Genomic DNA, 18,905 nt, shown 5'->3' with positions numbered 1-18,905 from the left:
TAGTACGCTGAAATTTTATTCGTCATTTGCTATAGGGACGTTTACAAGGCAGATACACGGCACGATGCACTTGATTGACATCTTTTGGCGCGGAGACACGTTGTCTGTGCTCTTTCAACGCCAGCAGACTGTGAGTTCCGCGGCGCGACCGGCGCGCCGGAGATGGCTGTTTGGCTGAGACGACACTTGCAATGAGGTTCTGGCTGCGACAGGAAACATTTGCGTCCATGTGGATTAGTGCACTGTATGGCGTGGTGCGATGTGGTGTGGTAGACGTGCCGTTGCGGACATGTACTACACACATTTTAAGATAGTGACTACTATCATCTCCAACCAATCTGCTTTGCCGGTAGCAGTTCCATGCTTAAATCTACTCGATTACGGGAGAGCCAGCATTTTTTTTTATATTTCGCTGTAATTATTGCGTCTACCTAGGGAGCGACTGATCAAGGCAGGCAAGTCGTATCGCTGCCTTATATCATCATTTTTACGCTAATGCTCTTGATATATTTAAGATTCTGTAAAGGAATATAGCATTTCGCGTATTTTGTTTTTATGAAAGCGTGCCAGCCACCTTTGGGCACGTAAATTCCTTATGTGGAGTGTGAAATATTTGTGTTGGAGAACCATTCTATTGATGAACGTATATCTGCTATAATGAAGATGTAGTTGAGTGCCACCTACGGTGATTATTGTGTCCCAGCGTTACCAGTTGCCATTCGTAATTGTAGAAGCAAGGACAGCAATCACAATTAGAAAAAGTAATGCCAGAACAGTGACGTTGTATATTTCTGTTAAGTTAGCCTATAAGCTATAAGCTATTGAATTGAAGTTCTAAGCTATTGTATCCTACAAATAGCCTACAAGATGGTATGGCGATCTTATATATATATATATTCTTTGCAGCGTTGAGAAGGTTTAGACTTACGCCGGATATGCATTAACGCGTGGACCGCAAACATATAAGAACCAGCCGACAGGTATCAAGGTGACTTTACTTAAAAATTGCTTCGCGGATTTATTTGTGAGCGACAGGGCGATTTCTTATTTCAGTTTAGACATTTTATGAAACTGTTGCTTTCCATATGAGGCTATGAAGTATAAGGACGATATTGGATGGGAAGAGCTGTGCCAGACTGCTAGGCCGCGATATATTGCTGCTGCATAGCGATGGCTTTTCTTAAGACAACCAACGGTCGGTTTATGGGCAGCAGGCATTGGCCGCGAGCGTTAGCCATGCGGAAACCACTGGAGGGCTGCTTCCCAAGAGTGGAGCCATTACGGCAAGCAATGGTGATGCGGTGAGCTCTTTGTGCTTTCAGAGAGGAGACGTAACTGAGGAGGAACAGTATGCAATTGTAGTGCGAGACGCGCTGTTAGCACAGTGGGAAGGTTTCAGACGTCCTAACTCTATAGCTTTCTGGCTGCCGTTTATGTCGACGATGTAACTTGAGTGGCGGCGCTCTAAGAAGGCAAATAGTCCAAAGTAGTGACGATGGAAGGACAAATAAGGCAGTGCTTGACAAAGGCGTGAGTATACGACTTTTGGACGGGGCTCGCATGCATATGTCGGGAAGCACCGGGAAACACGGTTTAAGTAGTGAACTTTTTAAGGGGGTCCGCAGCTTGTTACACAAAGCCGGCCGCAGGCATCGCAAAAGCAGCGACATCGAAGACTATCAGGAATTATGCAAACTCAGCGCTGGTGCAGTTGAGGTCCAGCTTCAATGCTCAGCAGATACCCAGGATCGTTAGAGGAAAACGCTGAAACCATTCAGAAGACATCGCATCAGATGTGAGGGCTGACTCAAAGTGAGGATTGAAATGCTCGACGAGATCATTTGTCTGTGGATAATATACCACTATGCATAACCGAGTCATGCCAAGCAGATGTAATCACTTCGTAAAAAGTGATCACTGGAAGTATTCACGGTTTATTACGATAGCGGTAGGACAGCCGAAACGTGCCACCTATTCCGACAGAAATACTGCTGTTACGGTGGCCGTTCTTATGTACGGGTTGGTGACTGCTTCAAGTCACTGATTAACTCAATTGACTCAGGTTAATAAGTACCAGTAGCCTTAGTAGACTGCCGTGATGTCAACGTGAAACATGATGAAACGGTCCTATGCGCACTTTAGCGCGATCATTTTTAAGGCCCCTCTACAGCCATGTCACACCAACTTCATCGAACTCTTGATTTCACTGCAAACTCATTAACACGGACATGGCGCTCTTTGGCCATACTTGGCCCTTGCGCCATAAAACATCAAACATTCATTCATTCATGAAACGGTCATCGGGGAATAGAAACCTCTAGGATGGAGGGATATGTTAGCGGTTTGCTTCGGCTCACAGGCAAGCGTCACAAGTGCGGAGCCAGTCTCTTTTATCGGCATTAATGCGCGGCCGCACAAAGTGAGACGCAGTGAGACTTTGCGTGACATGAAAAACCGGATGTCCAAGGTTGAGCAAAACGTCAAACCGCTGCTGACTCGACGCACCGGCAACTAGGGTTTGCTGTACACCCGTAGAAATTTGACAAGCTATAGGATTACGTCATCATTTGCATATGCTGGAGCTAAAGAGAAGTATTGGAAGTGAAGAAGTCCGGTGTCCAATAAATGTAGCTCAGCAGTCGTCTTAACGTTGAGTAGAGACGGTTTGGTGGCTGAGGTTAGTGTGCCGGCAGGGATGTTGCTAGGTCCACTGACGTGCCGAGAAACAGTGGGAAATTGGGATACGAACGATCGATCACGCAATTCGCTAGGAATTCGTGGACTCCAAGCGAAGTGCATCACTGAGGGCGCGTTATGGTATACGGGAGAAGCTTGTGACCATTGTACATGACAAACTGCTTGCCCTCAAAAAGATGTCACAAATGATGCAGCGCAAGGTATATGCCCAGGATCTGGCCCGTATACGGTGTATTTCGTTTGGGTCGGTTTCAAGCGTTCCCAGAGAAATGCCGTTGCTGGAAAGGAGTCTGACTATTTACACCTGAATCACGCCCGCAGCTGTGGTCGAAGTCAAAGTCGCCAGTCCGAGGTGTGCGCCGGGTATTGGGTGCATTGAGGTGGTAACATTGGTCAGGGCATGCTTGATTGCGTTGAAGGGATCATAACAAAGAGACTGCCCAATATGGGTAGCCGTAGTGTCTTCGACCGTGATAAGCGGTCAGGTGGCGGGACGATGATAGCACAGCTCCGTGTAAAGGGGTGGTAGAAATTCATCACACCAAATAACCAGCATATCTTGCTGGAGAACGTGGGCCTCCGAAAAAAGATGATGGTTCGCACCTTTACTGAAAGGGGCCTTGTGCAGTGGCGTTCATGTGGTGACTGAGGAACTGGAGATCCTGTTTCCCGTAGGTACGTTTCGGCACGTCATAAATATAGGCGTATTGGGAGGGCTGCTCGAAATGCATGTGAATGTGCTGCGAGTGCTCTTGGGAAATAGAGCTGGCCGTCAGCAGGTCACCCCCGTAGGCGAAGGAAACCGAAGGACATGCGCGACGTAGTCGAAAAAGAATTGAAATGATTTTCCAGCCTGGCATAGGCATCCGTATGATCTCGTAGAAGCCGAACCTTGTTGCTATGGTAGGTTGCGGAATGTCCCTGTCTGCTACTGGTATTTGATGATAGGCCCCCACTAAGCTGAGCTTTGAAATGATGCGGGCTTCATGCGAGACTGTGGTAATGTTTGCAGTATTGCGTAATGGTTACCGGTTCGGAACAGTATTGGTTTTAAGGAACCAACAATTACCACAATGTTACCAGTCGCTATTTTGGTTGGGCACCATGTGCAGGGGGGATGCCGAGAGGCTGGAAGGTGTCTCAATAATCCCCAGCTCCAACATGCGTTGGAATTCGGCACCTGGCATCCTGAGCGTGTCCGGGGCCAGACTCCTGAACCGAGAAAACTCCGGAAGGCCCACGGTGGTTATTTAGTAGCTCTATTCTTTGTGCTTTTCTTTCCCTATACCGTGTGTTTTTAAGCGCAGTGGCTATATTTAAGCTTAACACTTCTATAGGGTGTTTCACAAAACATGACTCAAATTTAAGATAGGAAGCCCAACTTACATGCATGTGATCAACGGTCTATCGCTCTCAGTCATTTTGAATTATGGAAGTCCTTTTGAGGTGCAAGGAGATGCTGTATTAGTTAGCTTTAAGAATGCGAAAGTTTACACGTTCGTTTAATGCCTAAGTTTGACGTAGTAGTTCTGCGGCAACCCGGGTTTCCGCAGAACTTCTACGTCAAACACTTGCCTTTGCTTCATGTTGTCGACAAATTCGACTTCGCCCTGCCATCTGCTAGCCCCTTGGTTAGCTCAGATGGTAGAGCGGCTGCCCCGGAAAGGCGGTGGTCCCGGGTTCGAGTCCCGGACCAGGACGAGTTTTTCTTCCACTCTGAGGCTTTTCTTTCGAGGAACCCGTATAAGGTTCCTTTGTAGCAGCTGCTATGAACGGGTGGATGCCTGATTTTCCATTTATTAATGCCTAAGTTGTATTTCATATGATGTAAAGTGTTGCCAGCAACACGCAATGGAATTGTTTTCATCATAATATACTTTACTTGGTTGTTTTTTTCTTGCTCTGAAGAAAGTCGGCACTAAATGACAGAAATGAAGTTTGTAGGCCAACACAGCCGGCAGGACAATGTCATTTGCCGGCGACGAATATGGGTTGAAACGCACTGAAAAGTAGGGTGCTCTTTTTAAACGTTAATGTCCGCCTGGATCCCCCAGCATTTGCCATACATGATTGTGGTAACCTGTGAGCCACGTCAGTTCCAAAAAAAATGAAAATATTATTATAGAGACCCGCAGAGTATTGCTGGTGACCGGTTGAAATTAATTGATGCGCTTAGGTCTGGCGCTGCTCTGAAAGTTGGTATATTAAGGGTTCATGTTCTGGCTCGTCATCAACAGCTTACCTAGGTTTACGGCAAGACAATGCGAAAGCTTCTCCCAGGGATCATGAAGATTTTTTCGGCAACTACAATCAAAGGGCGTTTTCAAGCGAAGCTTTCTTTGCCTCTTCCTTCCCCTTTTCCACTGCGGCTATTGTCTTGCACGTAGCGTCGGGAGGTTGTTCAGAGCGATACACGGCAGAAGCGCGGCAGAGAGTAAAGGTGGTGCGAGAAACTCTTTATGGCCTTTGCAGTGCGTGGCGATGCTGCCCTCTGGAACTCCTTTGGCCTCGCCACAGTACACTGCTAACTACTGTAATTATCTGTGACCCCCCGGAAAAGTATTGCAGAAGCTAGGGCGTTTGACATTCCACTAACCTGCAATCGTCCAGAGGGTAAGTAGAATGGCAGAGAGGAAGGAGAGGAGGTAGAGAGAGGAGGCAAATAATTGCTAGTACCAATGCAGTCATTAAACAAGTCAATCACAGCTTTGCCCCTCTTCACTCGCAGACATCGGGTGAGGGCGGGAGAGGCAAAAGGTGGCCGTACGTAAAATCAGCCATTCGGAGCCCACCGCGGAAGCTGTGCGGCTATCGCGCTGCTGGGTCGCGCGTTGCACTACAACTGCGGCAGCAGCATTTCTAAAGACGAGAAATGCATAAGCGCATGTGTATTTACATTAGGGTGCACGTCAATGAACCCTAATGAGTGTGCGTAATCCGGAGATCCCCCTACGCCGTGCCTGATAATCCGATTGGGGTTTCTACACGTACGGTCGGCGTCACTCTTGTGTAGAGTGCGGCGAGGCCGGCTTCCGGGGCACTCGGGAGCCGGCCAGCGACGTTTGACGCTAGCTTCTGTGCACGTTTGGGCACAGCAACTGCGTTTAGACGTCGCTGGCTGGCTCCTGAGAGGCCCAGAGGCCGCCCTTCCCGCACTCTACACAAGAGTGAGGCCGACTGTACAACCCCGTAATTCAAATAAAATTTAACACTTGAGGCAACATGCGATCTGCCGTGTTAGATGATGACAATGCCAACCTTCTCGGAGTTTATGAACAATAGCACACAAGAACGGCTCAAGCAAACAAGTCTCCCTGCACATTCTGTCTACAACTCCGACAAACAGCAGTGGGACACGCAAAGTAACGTTTAAGATCAACTCCTCAATCTCGTATTGTATTAAAGGCTAAATAAATCAAACATTTGCCGTCGACTTGAGCACCAAATATCGTCAAGCAAAGCGAACACAACAGAAAGCTTCGCTTATGTCGATTTCTACAAGGCGTGGGATCTGCATAGTTTTATAATCTTTAATTTACATTTTTACTGTCTAGTGCCTTGGGAATCACGAATTTGACGACGGACCTGCAGGGTTGGTTCCTTTTTTATTAAAAATGCAAGAGGCGAATGTTACCGTGCTTGGAACTAACCTGGACACTACCGGTGAACCAACCTTCACACGAGAAAACCTCACGTTGCCGAAGTCCATAGTGTACAACATTTCCGGAACACAAGTAGCCTTACTAGGTGTTGTAACTACGGAGACCATGACTATTGCCAAACCGGGTAAGTGATTTAGATTAGTCGACATTCGTGCCTTATATCGTAGTCTGACGAGCCTTTCCAGAACAATATTGGAAATAGACAGGTTTCGTAGGTCTTTAATAACACACGCCTGTTATTTCCGTGTTATGATGTCAGCCAACTAGTCCGATTGGCGATTTCTCAGCCTCACAGACGACATATTGAGCTTCGTTAGTACCCATAGATGGGGCAAAGCAAGAACAATACGGCTCTGAAGTTTTTATAAGCATATAGTTTGTTCTATTATGTGGAAATTGCTGTTGTACTTGAAGGTTTCACCAATATTTGTCTTATTTTCACATACATGGTACTTAAGTAGCGTAGGCCCACAATATAAGCAATAATTACGAGACAAATATGGTGTTCGAAACGTCATGGTGGATACCATCAATAAACAATTTTAGCCGTGTTATTACAAATACAAACAAATGGCCCTTGTGGTTTTCCAAGCCATTTCTTGCTCGATTTCTGGTCGTGGCGGTCACGTTCCTGTGGAAGTCGAGTGCAGAAATACTCGCAAGGTGGAAGGCCATGCGTTCGAAATTCCTCTGGAGCAACCACACTGCCGCATTTTTTATAACTTGTGTGTCGCTTTGGGAGAGGAAATCCTCTAACTTTATTGATGGCGTTCCCTGCCTCAAATAAAAGTGCCCCGTGCATTCATCTCGTAACTGACCCGTGTCGATTCCGCTAGGCAACTGTTCACGACATTCGAGCCTTCGGAAAACACGTATACTTCAAAGCTGGTATGCGGCTAGAACACACTCTATCATGTAAGCATCGATGAGCGACGCACAGATATGCAATAATGACGTTATTGTAGCGCACAAAAATGCAACTCGGAGAACACTTCTAGGTAGCAGCCACACTTTATAAAATATAATTTGGAGTATAGACATAAATGGGGTCAACAAACATAAAAAACATAAACAAACATAAAGAAATGGTAAGCGTAATCCATTAAATCAGCTGCACTCCTAGAAAGTGGGCAGCGTTGGTTCCTGGTTGGTGAAATGACATCGTGGAATAGCCAGAGAGAGGTATATGCTAATTCGCCGTCAGGAATTGTAATCATAATGGAGAATCATGAAAAAAAATGAGCACTACCACTGAGTACTCGTGAACGACCATGAGCTATTTCGGCTTGAGTGTAGCTTCTGTCATATAATGCATTCGTCTTCCTTATTTCTTTGCCCCATCACGCCGGAAGAAATTTCGAGATTTGTTGTGAAGAAAGGCGAAGATTTAGTAGACAGCATCGCATGGCCTCGGTATAATTAGACAAGGCTGATAACCTTCGTGTGCTCCAGTGAACAGGGGTACAGCAGCCTCGGTATGGCTGCTAATCCCTAGCACTTTACCCCTCTGGTTGTTGCAAACTTCTCGCTGTGCACTAAAAAATTTAATAATCCATACTTAGTACCACTCTTGTGCGCATGGCGTTTGCGCGAAGATATCTAAGAGTGCCAATGCAGGGCCATTTTGCTCGTATGTGGTGGGGACTTTGAATTGACCAAGAGCCCGATCTGCGCCGCTTTTCGATATGGAATCTCTGCCATAAGACCCCCATGGACACACTACTGTATTATTTAAGGTGGAAAAAAATCTCTGGACCCGCCTAGCACATGGTACTAAATTCATTACTGAATTTTTTACAAACGCGAGAAATATAAGAATGCCCAGAAATGTCCTGAAGCGAAGTTTTATGAAATTAACAAGAAACTGAGCGATCTTCAAGAAATACTTAAAATAACCACAAACTCACTGTATAACTGGGACGTATGCGGGAAACAGTCAAGGTTCTTGCGGTATTAAATAGTATCCTCGATTTACAAACAGAAGAACTTGAGGAGAAGTCTCAGAGGGACAACTTCATATTCAACGGTATTCCTGATGCGAAAACAGCATGGCAGCAGACCAAATACTAATTACCCTTTGTACAAAAATTCATGATTGTCCCATTTCCACCCGGATTAATCCAGCACGTTTACCACTTGGGCACTACTTCAACTTATTAAGGGTAACATGGGTTAGGAAAGTGTACTAACTTGAAAGGAAAATAAACAATATTCTCTTGGTGCAGCCAGCTCAAGTCTAAAGATATAGTTTTTTATGGAGACTTGTGCCGCATCTGGTGTCCCTCACAAGGAATTGAACGATTTTGCAAAAGGTCTTCCACAATCACCGAAATTCAATCTGAGCTAGGAACCGCTGCGGGTGAACAACAAATGCATTACGTATTATGCGCAGACTGACGTTACTGAACAAACGAAGCCGCACAAATATAATAACAATCAAAATGGCATTTCTAACAACACCACATCTTTTCTTCTTACGAAGGAAAAAGAGGAGTAGTGTTCAACTGCCACATTCCTCGCCTTTACACTAACGCAAGAAGTGTTCTTGAAAAGTTTGAAGCATTACCTTCAGCGCTTGACGCATGATCTTCGCATTGAATTAATCGAAACCTCGCAGGTGTGTCGCCGTCAGCAGGCATTTGGTGTTTCTCGACACCACAACTCTGAGCGTGTAATGGTTGGACCCTCGCGCGCTTAACCGTGCGTGGCTGAGCCGTGTCTAGAGAAAAACGGAATCCTGAGGGTTGATGCCGGGTGTTTGGACCTTTAAGTAGCCTTGGTGGAGGCAACACGCCCCTTTAGCCGTAGTTCGAGTGGATGGAACGCCTAGCTTGACTCGCTTTTTCCTATCCCTCTCGATGCCCTTTACCTTTTTTCTTTCCCTTCTTATCTTTCCTGTCTCCTTCACTTCCATCTCATTTTCATCAATTTCCGGTGGCAAGACATAAGTTGGTGTTATATATGTGAACTTGGATACGTTATATTTCGTTATAGCACCGATGCACAGTTGGTGCATGCAAGTCTCTTTTCAGGAGGATTGTAGCGTCCCGTTGTTGGGCTCTGTGCTGGGTGACTGCCAACACTGCACAACAAACCCTATGGTCTCAATCTTTCTGGCCCCTTAACCTTTATGGTGACTGCCAACACAGCACAACAAACCCTATTCCCTCAACCTTTATGGCCTCGATTTCCTTTCTTGCACTGCCTCATTGTTTTCTCTCAAAAGGAGGAGGAACCAATGAAACATAGGTTTCCTCACCTATGTCAAAGATAAAAAGATAACTTTCAGAGATTTAGAGCCGTACAACGTAAAACTATTGCAATACGTTTTTATTCCAATCTCCTGACGTCAAATTTGCGTAACCGCCGACGCAAGCATCGGGCGGTCACCCGCGGGATTGTCTAAAGAAACCAGTCCAATGCTCCCCTCATTCTTAGGAGGTCACTTTTGTTTGCTTGAAAAGCGAATAACATTGCCTGCACTGACCGACTTGTCTTATCTAATTGACTCACAAGGGGAGAGGAGCATGCTCGAGTGGAAAGGGATTCCATGGGACCGAGTCACTACACTGAATATAGATAACCGGATGAAGAAGGTGGGGCCGACGTCTGCGATTGGCCCGCTTTCTTTTATTTAGCTTGCGCTAGCTCGTCGACAATCGCGGCGGCATGCAACGGAAGCGTAAGAATGACGCTATAACGGATCCTCAGCAAAAAATAGTTGGTAGAACGAGGTCGTAAACGTGCCGAAAGTTCTCGAAAACGTTACACGGGCACACAAAAAGATTCATTACACGCAAACAAACCCATGCTCTCCGGCAAGGGCGAGTAGGCAGTGCCGGATCGATGGGCGGCAGCCATCTTTTATTCCTTTCGGAGCGGGGCAGCCTGCGGCGATTCAGAATAAAATACAGTTTTGTGCGGCATATTAATGCATCTTTAACGCGTAGGTGCCACTTTGACGCGGTAAGTTTTTGCGGTTTTGTGACGTCGCGTGAGTGGTAGGTTAAGTGGGTGCAGCACGAAAACTTTTGACCAATAGCCGAGAGCTAATGGCAAAAAGGCGTTGAATCAGAAATAACTATTTTTGTTTTGTTCGGTCAAATTATGCATATTAAGTGTGTACACGTCATATCAGGTGGGGGCTTTCGCGGTTTTCGTGACGTCGCGTGACAGACAGGTGAAGGGGGGGTGGTCCAAAAAAGTTTTTGACCAATCGCGGTGTGCTGATTGCAGAATTGGAATAGAAAAGTTTGGAAGAGTTTTACGTTATGGCACCCTTGTTGTGATTCACTGTGAAAACAGCGACAAGATTTCAAGGACTCTCACAGCATTTCTCGTTAAGCAATATTTAACGTAGACTGTTGCAGGCCCACATTCTACATACTGATTATAAAGCCTGCATAGGAGCAGATTTGGCTCCTGTTTAAGAGGCAAGTAAGCAATCGGTGATTGTGTGCATACTATAGTGTGTGAATAATAGAATGGCTCTTAGCGCAGTCATTGCTTCTAGGCGACTTCCGAGTGTTTTACAAAAAGGAAAAAAAAAACCGCATACTAATAACGTCCTTGAAACCTTTCGCAAAACCTGCGCTTCGGTACCTAATAAGTAACTGCTTTGGCATAGTAAAAAGTATCACGGACTCCTCTGTCTTCGGATGAGAAGGGTATAATGATTTAGCATTTTCGGTATGTCATTGGATGGTCTACGAACAGACTCATTGAGTGAACGTTTTCGTGCTGCTCGAGAGTGCTGTTAAAAGGGAGCTCTTTGGCCTTCGCGCAACCTAGAGCTCCGAGTATTTTCTATCTCTAAATCGTTTTATAGTGGCCTTTTATTGCACATGATGTTTCATCGATGTCCGAAAACTTTAGTGCGTTGCAGGGGCGTTTTGGCAGCTCATAGGTTCCACACTATTTTTCTTGGCGAAGCCGTCTCTCCGGGCCAGTGGTGGCACATGTTTGTTCGAACAGTAGTACAAAAAACTGCACGAAATACACGAACATGCTCATATAATAAGAAGCCAACAAACAAAGACACCAAAAACAACATACGAGAAATTACTTGTACTTGGTATTATTGGAAATGAAAGTGGCTCAGAAAACAACTCGCCAAAGTTGGGTTACCAACCCCTGTATTCACAATACGCGTGCGATGCTCCTACCAACTCAGCTACCACGGCGCCGTTTTCCCATTCATTTTTCGGGGTATTTATGTTTTACTAATAGAACTAACCCTGGGAGTGTTAGCTAGCGCCACCATTCGCAAACCTGGTGGTGGATGTGGAACATCCTTGCCGCCGCAAGCGTCACCACTACGTGACCTATTTGGGTGACAGAAACTGGTCAATAAATCTACTCATGCTACCTCAAGGCATCAGTGTTGCCGGATTCCAGATCCTCGTAGTGTAAGGAACGAGAAGAAAGGAAACCAAGGAGCATGATTTTTATTATTTATGTCAAAGAAGCCAACAATTACACCAAGGACAACATAGGGAATATACCTCGTACTGAATAAACAAAATATTGAAATTGTAAATTAATCGAAATGAACAAACCTGGGTACTTTGTTTGTAGGCTTATGATATGAATAATAACAATCAGCCCTCTCAGTTCCCTTTCATCGCGTTTATCACATTACGCGTGCGTCGAATCCGGCAACATTGATGCCTTCAAGTAGCATGTATGGGTTTATTGACCAGTTGCCGTCACCCAAGAAGATCAAGTACTCGTAACGCCTGCTGCAGAAAGGATGTTCTACATCTGCCGCCAGATTTCTGAGTGGTGGCGCTGGCTAACACCCGCAGGGGTAGTTCTAGTGGAAAAACATGAATGCCCCAAAGAGTGGGCGGGAAAATGGCATCGCGGTAGCTCTTTCGGCAAGAGCATTGCACGCGTAATGCCTAGACGTGGGTTAGTATCCCACCTGTGGCCAGTTGCTTTTACATCCACTTTGATTTCTTAAGATGGGATCAATAAAAATGGAGCCCCTTGGCTCCCTTTCTTCGCGTTGACGACCTTACAGAGTAAGAAGAACACAGGATGTACGCTAGTTCCGACGCCGGAGCTACTGCGGGATGTCTGCGGAGCTATTACTATGTACTTGGCGTCGGAAAAAATATGTACGGGGTACACATTGTTTAGCGCGCACATATTTATGCAACTCGATATTTATGCGCAGATATTTATGCAATGGGCTGGCGTCTGGAGCAACGTGGAGCAGTGACGGCATGCGCAATTTCTCCGCTTCGGCTTTCCGACAATAGCACCAACACTGACGTTGTCGCCGAGACCCGCCTACTCTTCAGTGTCATGATCTTTTGTACAATTATGCATATTTTAGCCATCTTTGCATACAAGCGCCAACACCTCACTGCCAGCTGTTTTCAATTACCACTCACTACAACGAGTTCCCTTGAATTATCCGCAGGATCCTATCATATTGAAAGGTGAAGCAATGCTTGATTTCGTGTAAACTTTTTCAGTCAAGTCTGAAGCGTTTGTAGAGGAGTATTACGTCACCGTGTGCGCAGATTTAAATTCAAGATAAACCAATGATATAGAGCGCTACCATATGCAAAATATGATATCAACGAGCCCTTCTGTCGCAAATTATTTCGGTGTCACGTAGTTAAAATGGAGCTCAATATGCTGTTGGTGATTGTTAATGCTTGATATGGGTTACTTCCACGGATTGTAGCAGTGCAGCCTCACCTTTGTGCAGCGATGGCATGGGAATGCATATTTGGTTTAGCGTTAGGGTGACAAATATTCGCTGAATGATTCCGGCGCTTTGTCACACTTTAATTGCGTGTAGTGCACTTGAAATAGTAGTAAAAGACACAAGGTACTTAAATTTATATATATATACCGTTTGTTTTCAGGTGGCGTTCGGATACTGCCAGAAGCTGACAGCATTAACAATGAGACACACCGTCTTAAACAAAGTGGTGTGAACGTATTTATTTTAATTAGCCACGTTGGATTTGATGTCGACCAAATTCTTGCACAACAGTGCCCCGATCTCGATCTCATCGTTGGAGGCCATACTAACACATTCCTGTATACTGGTATGAACGGATTCTTTGATTTGTATTAGCCAATGAAATTCGGAACCCTATGTCGTAAATTGCTCTGGCTATCGCAGTCAGGAGTGTTGATCAATGTTTTGTCTATCGGCATCTCATATTACGTACCTGGGAGCACAGATTTGCATTCAGGCTAGTTCCTCCAAATGCTCGATTTTCAACAGCAACTCAGGAACTCTGAGAGATCTCTAGGTCGTTACCTATAAAACGTGAACCGTTTAACGCGTATCATGGCAGCATCTATAGCTTGCGCAGTTAAGTTACCGTCAGACATAATACCCCGTTCCCATCCTATTAGCAGAAAACAGTTTCACCAGCTGAGCTCTAGTGGCTGTCTCGTGTAGCCGCTGGCTAGGAAGCGGCTCATATAAGCAAGAGCAAGTCAGCTTTGCGACTCTATAATGAGCGACTGGTTTCGCAATGAGGCCTGGTCGAAATTTCTTTTTTGACATTTTTATAGCGCTACTTGTGTGAGACGTGCAGACCCTTCAGTTGGGGCTGATGTGCTCAAACGTGGAGGTATTTTATTGATTTTAACCTCTAAAATTACATATGCTAAGTTCAGTGCACGTTGTAACAATGCAAAGCTGATTCGCCACGCGTTACACAGTTAACGAAATCTTTCTTACGTGCCAAAAAAAAAAAAAAGGCAACGACAGTAGACCTCATCAAATTTTTCGGCTGGGGAACTCATATAGTGCGATAGCAGCGCTCTCCCACAATTAGCACCACCCTCTTCCTTTTCCTTGGCTGCCTTCCCCAAATAATTATGTTCACCCGCTAATTGGCAAAGGCGAAGAACACAGTGCCTCTAGAGCTACCTCATAGGGTTGGTACGGGGAGCGCGGAGAGGTCAAGGAATCATGTGTTAACTTGTAAAAGAATGTAATAACCGTAAAAATGTAATTAGCAATGTAGATACAAATGACATTAAATATCTAAAGTATTATTTATTCATAATCAAAAAATGTGATATTGGAAAAATGAAAGTTTGCATTACATAGAAAATTTCACCTTAGGCTCATTCTGATTTAGGAGTTTTCCTTCTATATGGGATGGTAAAGAATATTGTCGAATAAGTTACTTTCGCGCTCTAACACTCTCCATGTTTAAGTAGGGTAGTGTCTGACGCGCAAATACGCACCTTTGTGGAATCGTGTTAACTAACAAAATTTGTTGTTGGGCTTCTCCGTTCAAGTTAGTGAATATTGTTAAGCGCAGTTTCAGGACGGGACAAGAGAAAACACCGACGCACTTGTCCCTGCGTAGGTGTCTTCTTGTGTTGCTTTATTACCTCATGCTCGCAGCTGTTTGGACAAAGACTTATTCCATTATTTCTATGCGAGGATTCAACCATATAAGTTTTTGAAGATATTTGACTCATGCGCTCTTAGTGCATCACGTTTAGTTCCCCCTTCTCTGGTAAAGCACCCTTGTTGTCCGAGCAATAAATTTCGAAAAGACAATCAAATTATCACGACAAAACTATGAAGACAACGATGTTGGCGTGACTGAACGCTAGAACTGGCAAGAAGCCTGTTATTCAGCATGGTAGCTTGACCAGACTCAATCAGCTATTATTTCCCCACACCGCTGTAGCTGTTGTCGACAACAGAATAATCTTTACTGCTCACCTTCTCTACTTCTACCCAAGTTCTGTATCGAGGGATCTCACTAACAGAAGTTTTTCTCCCTTCGAGGAACGTACAACTTCCGATTTCGTCCCTGACGTCAATACTGCGGCCCTGCTTTCCACAACCGCGCCGATTGATGCATTCCTGTGAAAATTCGTCTCCCAACCTACGGCCTTTCGAAGTAAAAGCACTTCCCAGTGTTATGGCTCCTTATCTCTATATCTTCGACGTCTACAGTTGCCGTCTCGGATGAACAAATGTCATAGCGCACGGTATTGGCACTGGCGACGACAGCCCAATTCACCGACACCTTTACCGCGTGTCTCAGTCTGAATGCCAGGTCCTACAAAAATAGGCGAAGAAAATGCTTGTGAAAGACGTTATAGGGTCTTCCTTCAGCCTTTAGGCATTAAATGGCGTGCTTGTTGAAAAGGAGGACTATTTTGCGTAGGGTATCGCGATGCAAAATCATTCAGTTATATTGTGGAGGTACCGAGCTTTCGTTTTGATTATCGGGAAATTCCGCCGATACCTATATGGTAGGCCTCTCGCAGTTAGAGCAAATCATGTCCTATACTGGCTGTCAAGGCTATTAGATCCCACAGAGAGGCTCAGGCGTTCGGCATTACTACACGAGTGCACGTTCTCTGTAGCCTACAAATCTAGCAAGTTGCACGAGGATGTCGAGTGCTTATCCTGCCATCCCCGTGGATCCACGCAGGTTCACAAAGCTGAAGCTGAAGCTGACGCCTGTATTTAGGCCATCATGGATAAATAGCGCCATGACCCATCGTTAACCGTATTTTGCCCACCAATGCCGACCCGCCACTAAGCATATCCTTGCTTCAATAGGACATTTTTATCAACATACACCCTGATGGCATGGACCTTCTACTCGTAGTCTATCATAATAGGTGCACGGATGTCGTTAGACGGTATTATGACACCGCAACCTAAGGATATTTAGGCATATCCAGAACCCATTACCATGTACAATCACACTTGTAATGCAAAAGCGTGGCATTTAGGGCGAGTTGGTATGTCATGTCTTTTTTCGGCATGTAGCCCATCTCAGAAAGAGCAAAAAGGAAGGTGGAAGGGGTTATGAAGCGCTCACTCTGTTCTCCGTTCCTTTTTATTACCCCTTCCACCTTCCTTTTTGCTCTTTGTGAGCTGGGCTACAAGCCTAAAAAAGGACTTTAAGGCAATTTAACTTCCTTGCCGTCAGCAGCCGTTTTACGCCTATCTATCTACCTATCTATCTACATATTATTAAATTATGGGGTTTAACCTGCCAAAACCACTTTCTGATTATGAGGCGCGCCGTAGTGGAGGACTCCGGAAATTTCGACCACCTGGGGATCTTTAACGTGCACCTAAATCTAAGTACACGGGTGTTTTCGCATTTCGCCCCCATCGAAATGCGGCCGCCGTCGCCGGGATTCGATCCCGGGACCTCGTGCTCAGCAGCCCAACACCATAGCCACTGAGCAACCACGGCGGGTATCTACATATTATTGCTGCTAACATTGTGTCTACTTCAGACGCGTTCAGGATATCTACCTATCTATCCTCTTAGGCTACCCAGTTGTCCAAGTCATCGACCAGCATGGCCACTACGTGTGTGTTGAAGCTCATAATGCCATCGTGGTCGTTTAATCGTCGTCATTCCCGCGTTGTCATCCGGCTCTAGTAATGCTGTCGTCATCCCGCCATCATCGTCATACGGTTGTCATGCATTCATTGTCGCACCGCCAGCATGATGCAGTTGTGAGCGTTCCATTTTCGTCACTCCACTTTGTCATCCGAATTTCGCTATACCATCGTCGTGCCAATGTCGTCAGGCTTCGTGATGAAGTCATCTTCACGATATTGAGTTGATATAGCCGTGTTTAATCGATTGTCCTCGTGCCGTTATCAGGCCATTGTCGCCATTACGTCATCGTCATAGAGTATTCGCCATGCATTTGTTGTCACACCGCCGCCGTGATGCCATCGAAATCATTCTATCTTCGCCACAAGACTCTCCTCATGCCGTCGTTGTCACGCTATCGTCGTAACATAATCATCGTGTCATCGTCGTGATGCTGTCGTTTTACCGCCGACAACACTTCAGTATCATCATACCATTGTCGTCACGCCATCTTGGCCATAGCACCTTCATAGTTCCATCAATATTGTTCCTTCTTAATTCTGTCGTAACCACGCAGTCCTCATGCAATCCTAATTATACCACCGTCGTCATGTCATCGTCGTCGTTTTGTGAGACAGTTGCTGTCATGCATTACTTGTCATCTCACCGTCGTCATGCCGTCGTGGTCATGCCATCGTTGTCACACTCCGAATTCGTCATCCGCCTCTCGCCATGTCATCATCACCACACTCTCTATGTACCAGTACGTGTGTGCCGCTCTTCAGTGAGCGTGTTAAAAGAATCAAAGGGTTTTTAGTGCCAAAACCACTTTCTTATAATGAGACACGCCGTACTGGAGGACTCCTGAAATTTTGACCATTTGGGGATCTTTAACGTGCACCTAAATATAAGTACATGGGTGTTTTCGCCTCCATCAAAATGCCGCCGCCATGGCCGGGATTCGCTCCCGCGACTTCGTGCTCAGCAGCCCAACACCATAGCCACTGAGCAACCACTGTGGGTGAAAAGAACGTCTTTGACGCCAACTTGGCCAAATAGGTGTGTGCTACTCGGAATGTGCCCCTCTACCATGATGAAAAAATTAAATTTATTGAATGCAGAGCAGGATCGAGCCTACGTCATAATGGTTCCTCAAGAACAGCAACCCGACGTATTGTCAGGCTGCGCCACATATGCACTAGGTATTCGATGAAAGGCTTTCACGCCAACTCTTTAGCGAGTTGCGCCATAAATACATTGGGTATGGGCCGCTGTTTAATGAACGTCTCTCCAACTTGGGACACTGAATATGTGTCACTGAATATGTGTCACTGAATGTGCCGCAAGGCCGTAAAAAATTCTCAGCATTCGAAGGTACCGGCGCACACCATGTTTCTCGTTTCAGAAGATACATGTGGAATGCTGGGCGTCACGACAAAGTGGCGCAGCACGTTCAGAAAGAAGCACGAGGAAGGAGACCGGTTGCCGCATGACGCATTTCTCAGCGTTCGCACGCACATGTGCACCAGGCGTTTCGTAGAGCACCTACAGCCTTGGCGGTGGAGGCACTGGATGACGCCCAGTGTTCATATAGAAGCGCGAAAGAGTGCTGCTGCAGCACACGCCTCCTACATAAGTCGTTTCCACGTTGGTAATGCGTTGTCTCGCTAGATTGATTGAATGCTAATGAATTACCGTCATCAGAGATCATGGGACAGGTTCTGCCGCAAGTTTCGCACTTTCTGCCCATCTGAGTGCGGCTGCCGCAGCCTCTATGCCATGCAAAGTGGGACGATACCAGTTTGTGTCGCACAGACCCGAAGCAACGAAAGTCTCAGAATGACATTCCGAATGTTAAATGATGTTACATCTGAAATACGATATGTCGCAACATTTCTCCAATGTTATACGCACTACCATCGACATTCCTCAGCAAATGAGTCGTGACGTGATTTCTTTTTTGGTGGAGCCTTTATCGTTCTGTTCACCGCTATGTCGCGGTTTTTCACGTGTGCTGGTTTGGAAGAATTCCAGGACGCTGCCTGCTGATCAGCTTCAGCCAAATGATGTCCCTACTTGGCTGTTTTACCGCGCGGTGCTGCGTTTGATGGGCCCATTTCCTATGCCAACTACAGGAAGCAAGACAGTTGCGGTTGCTACGAGTTAAACCAAGCAATAGACAGTTACTCGA

The 18,905-nt window shown here is 45.8% G+C and overlaps 1 protein-coding gene across 3 annotated transcripts in view; it reads left to right on the top strand.

Moving 5' to 3' along the window:
* The window catches only part of LOC126526649 (protein 5NUC-like), a 152,875-nt gene that overhangs the window by 46,689 nt on the left and 87,281 nt on the right, over nucleotides 1–18,905 (top strand). For all 3 annotated transcript variants that reach the window (XM_050174515.3, XM_055068330.1, XM_055068329.1), the window contains exons 3-4: nucleotides 6,252–6,483; nucleotides 13,244–13,429. In XM_050174515.3, coding sequence (XP_050030472.1) covers nucleotides 6,252–6,483; nucleotides 13,244–13,429 — 418 coding nt within the window. The remainder of the gene's footprint in view (nucleotides 1–6,251; nucleotides 6,484–13,243; nucleotides 13,430–18,905) is intronic.

This window comes from Dermacentor andersoni, chromosome 8 (assembly GCF_023375885.2).
Source record: "Dermacentor andersoni chromosome 8, qqDerAnde1_hic_scaffold, whole genome shotgun sequence".
Taxonomy (NCBI): domain Eukaryota; kingdom Metazoa; phylum Arthropoda; class Arachnida; order Ixodida; family Ixodidae; genus Dermacentor; species Dermacentor andersoni.
The sequence above is the reverse complement of the archived record's forward strand: the minus strand, read 5'-3'. Positions and strand labels throughout refer to the sequence as shown.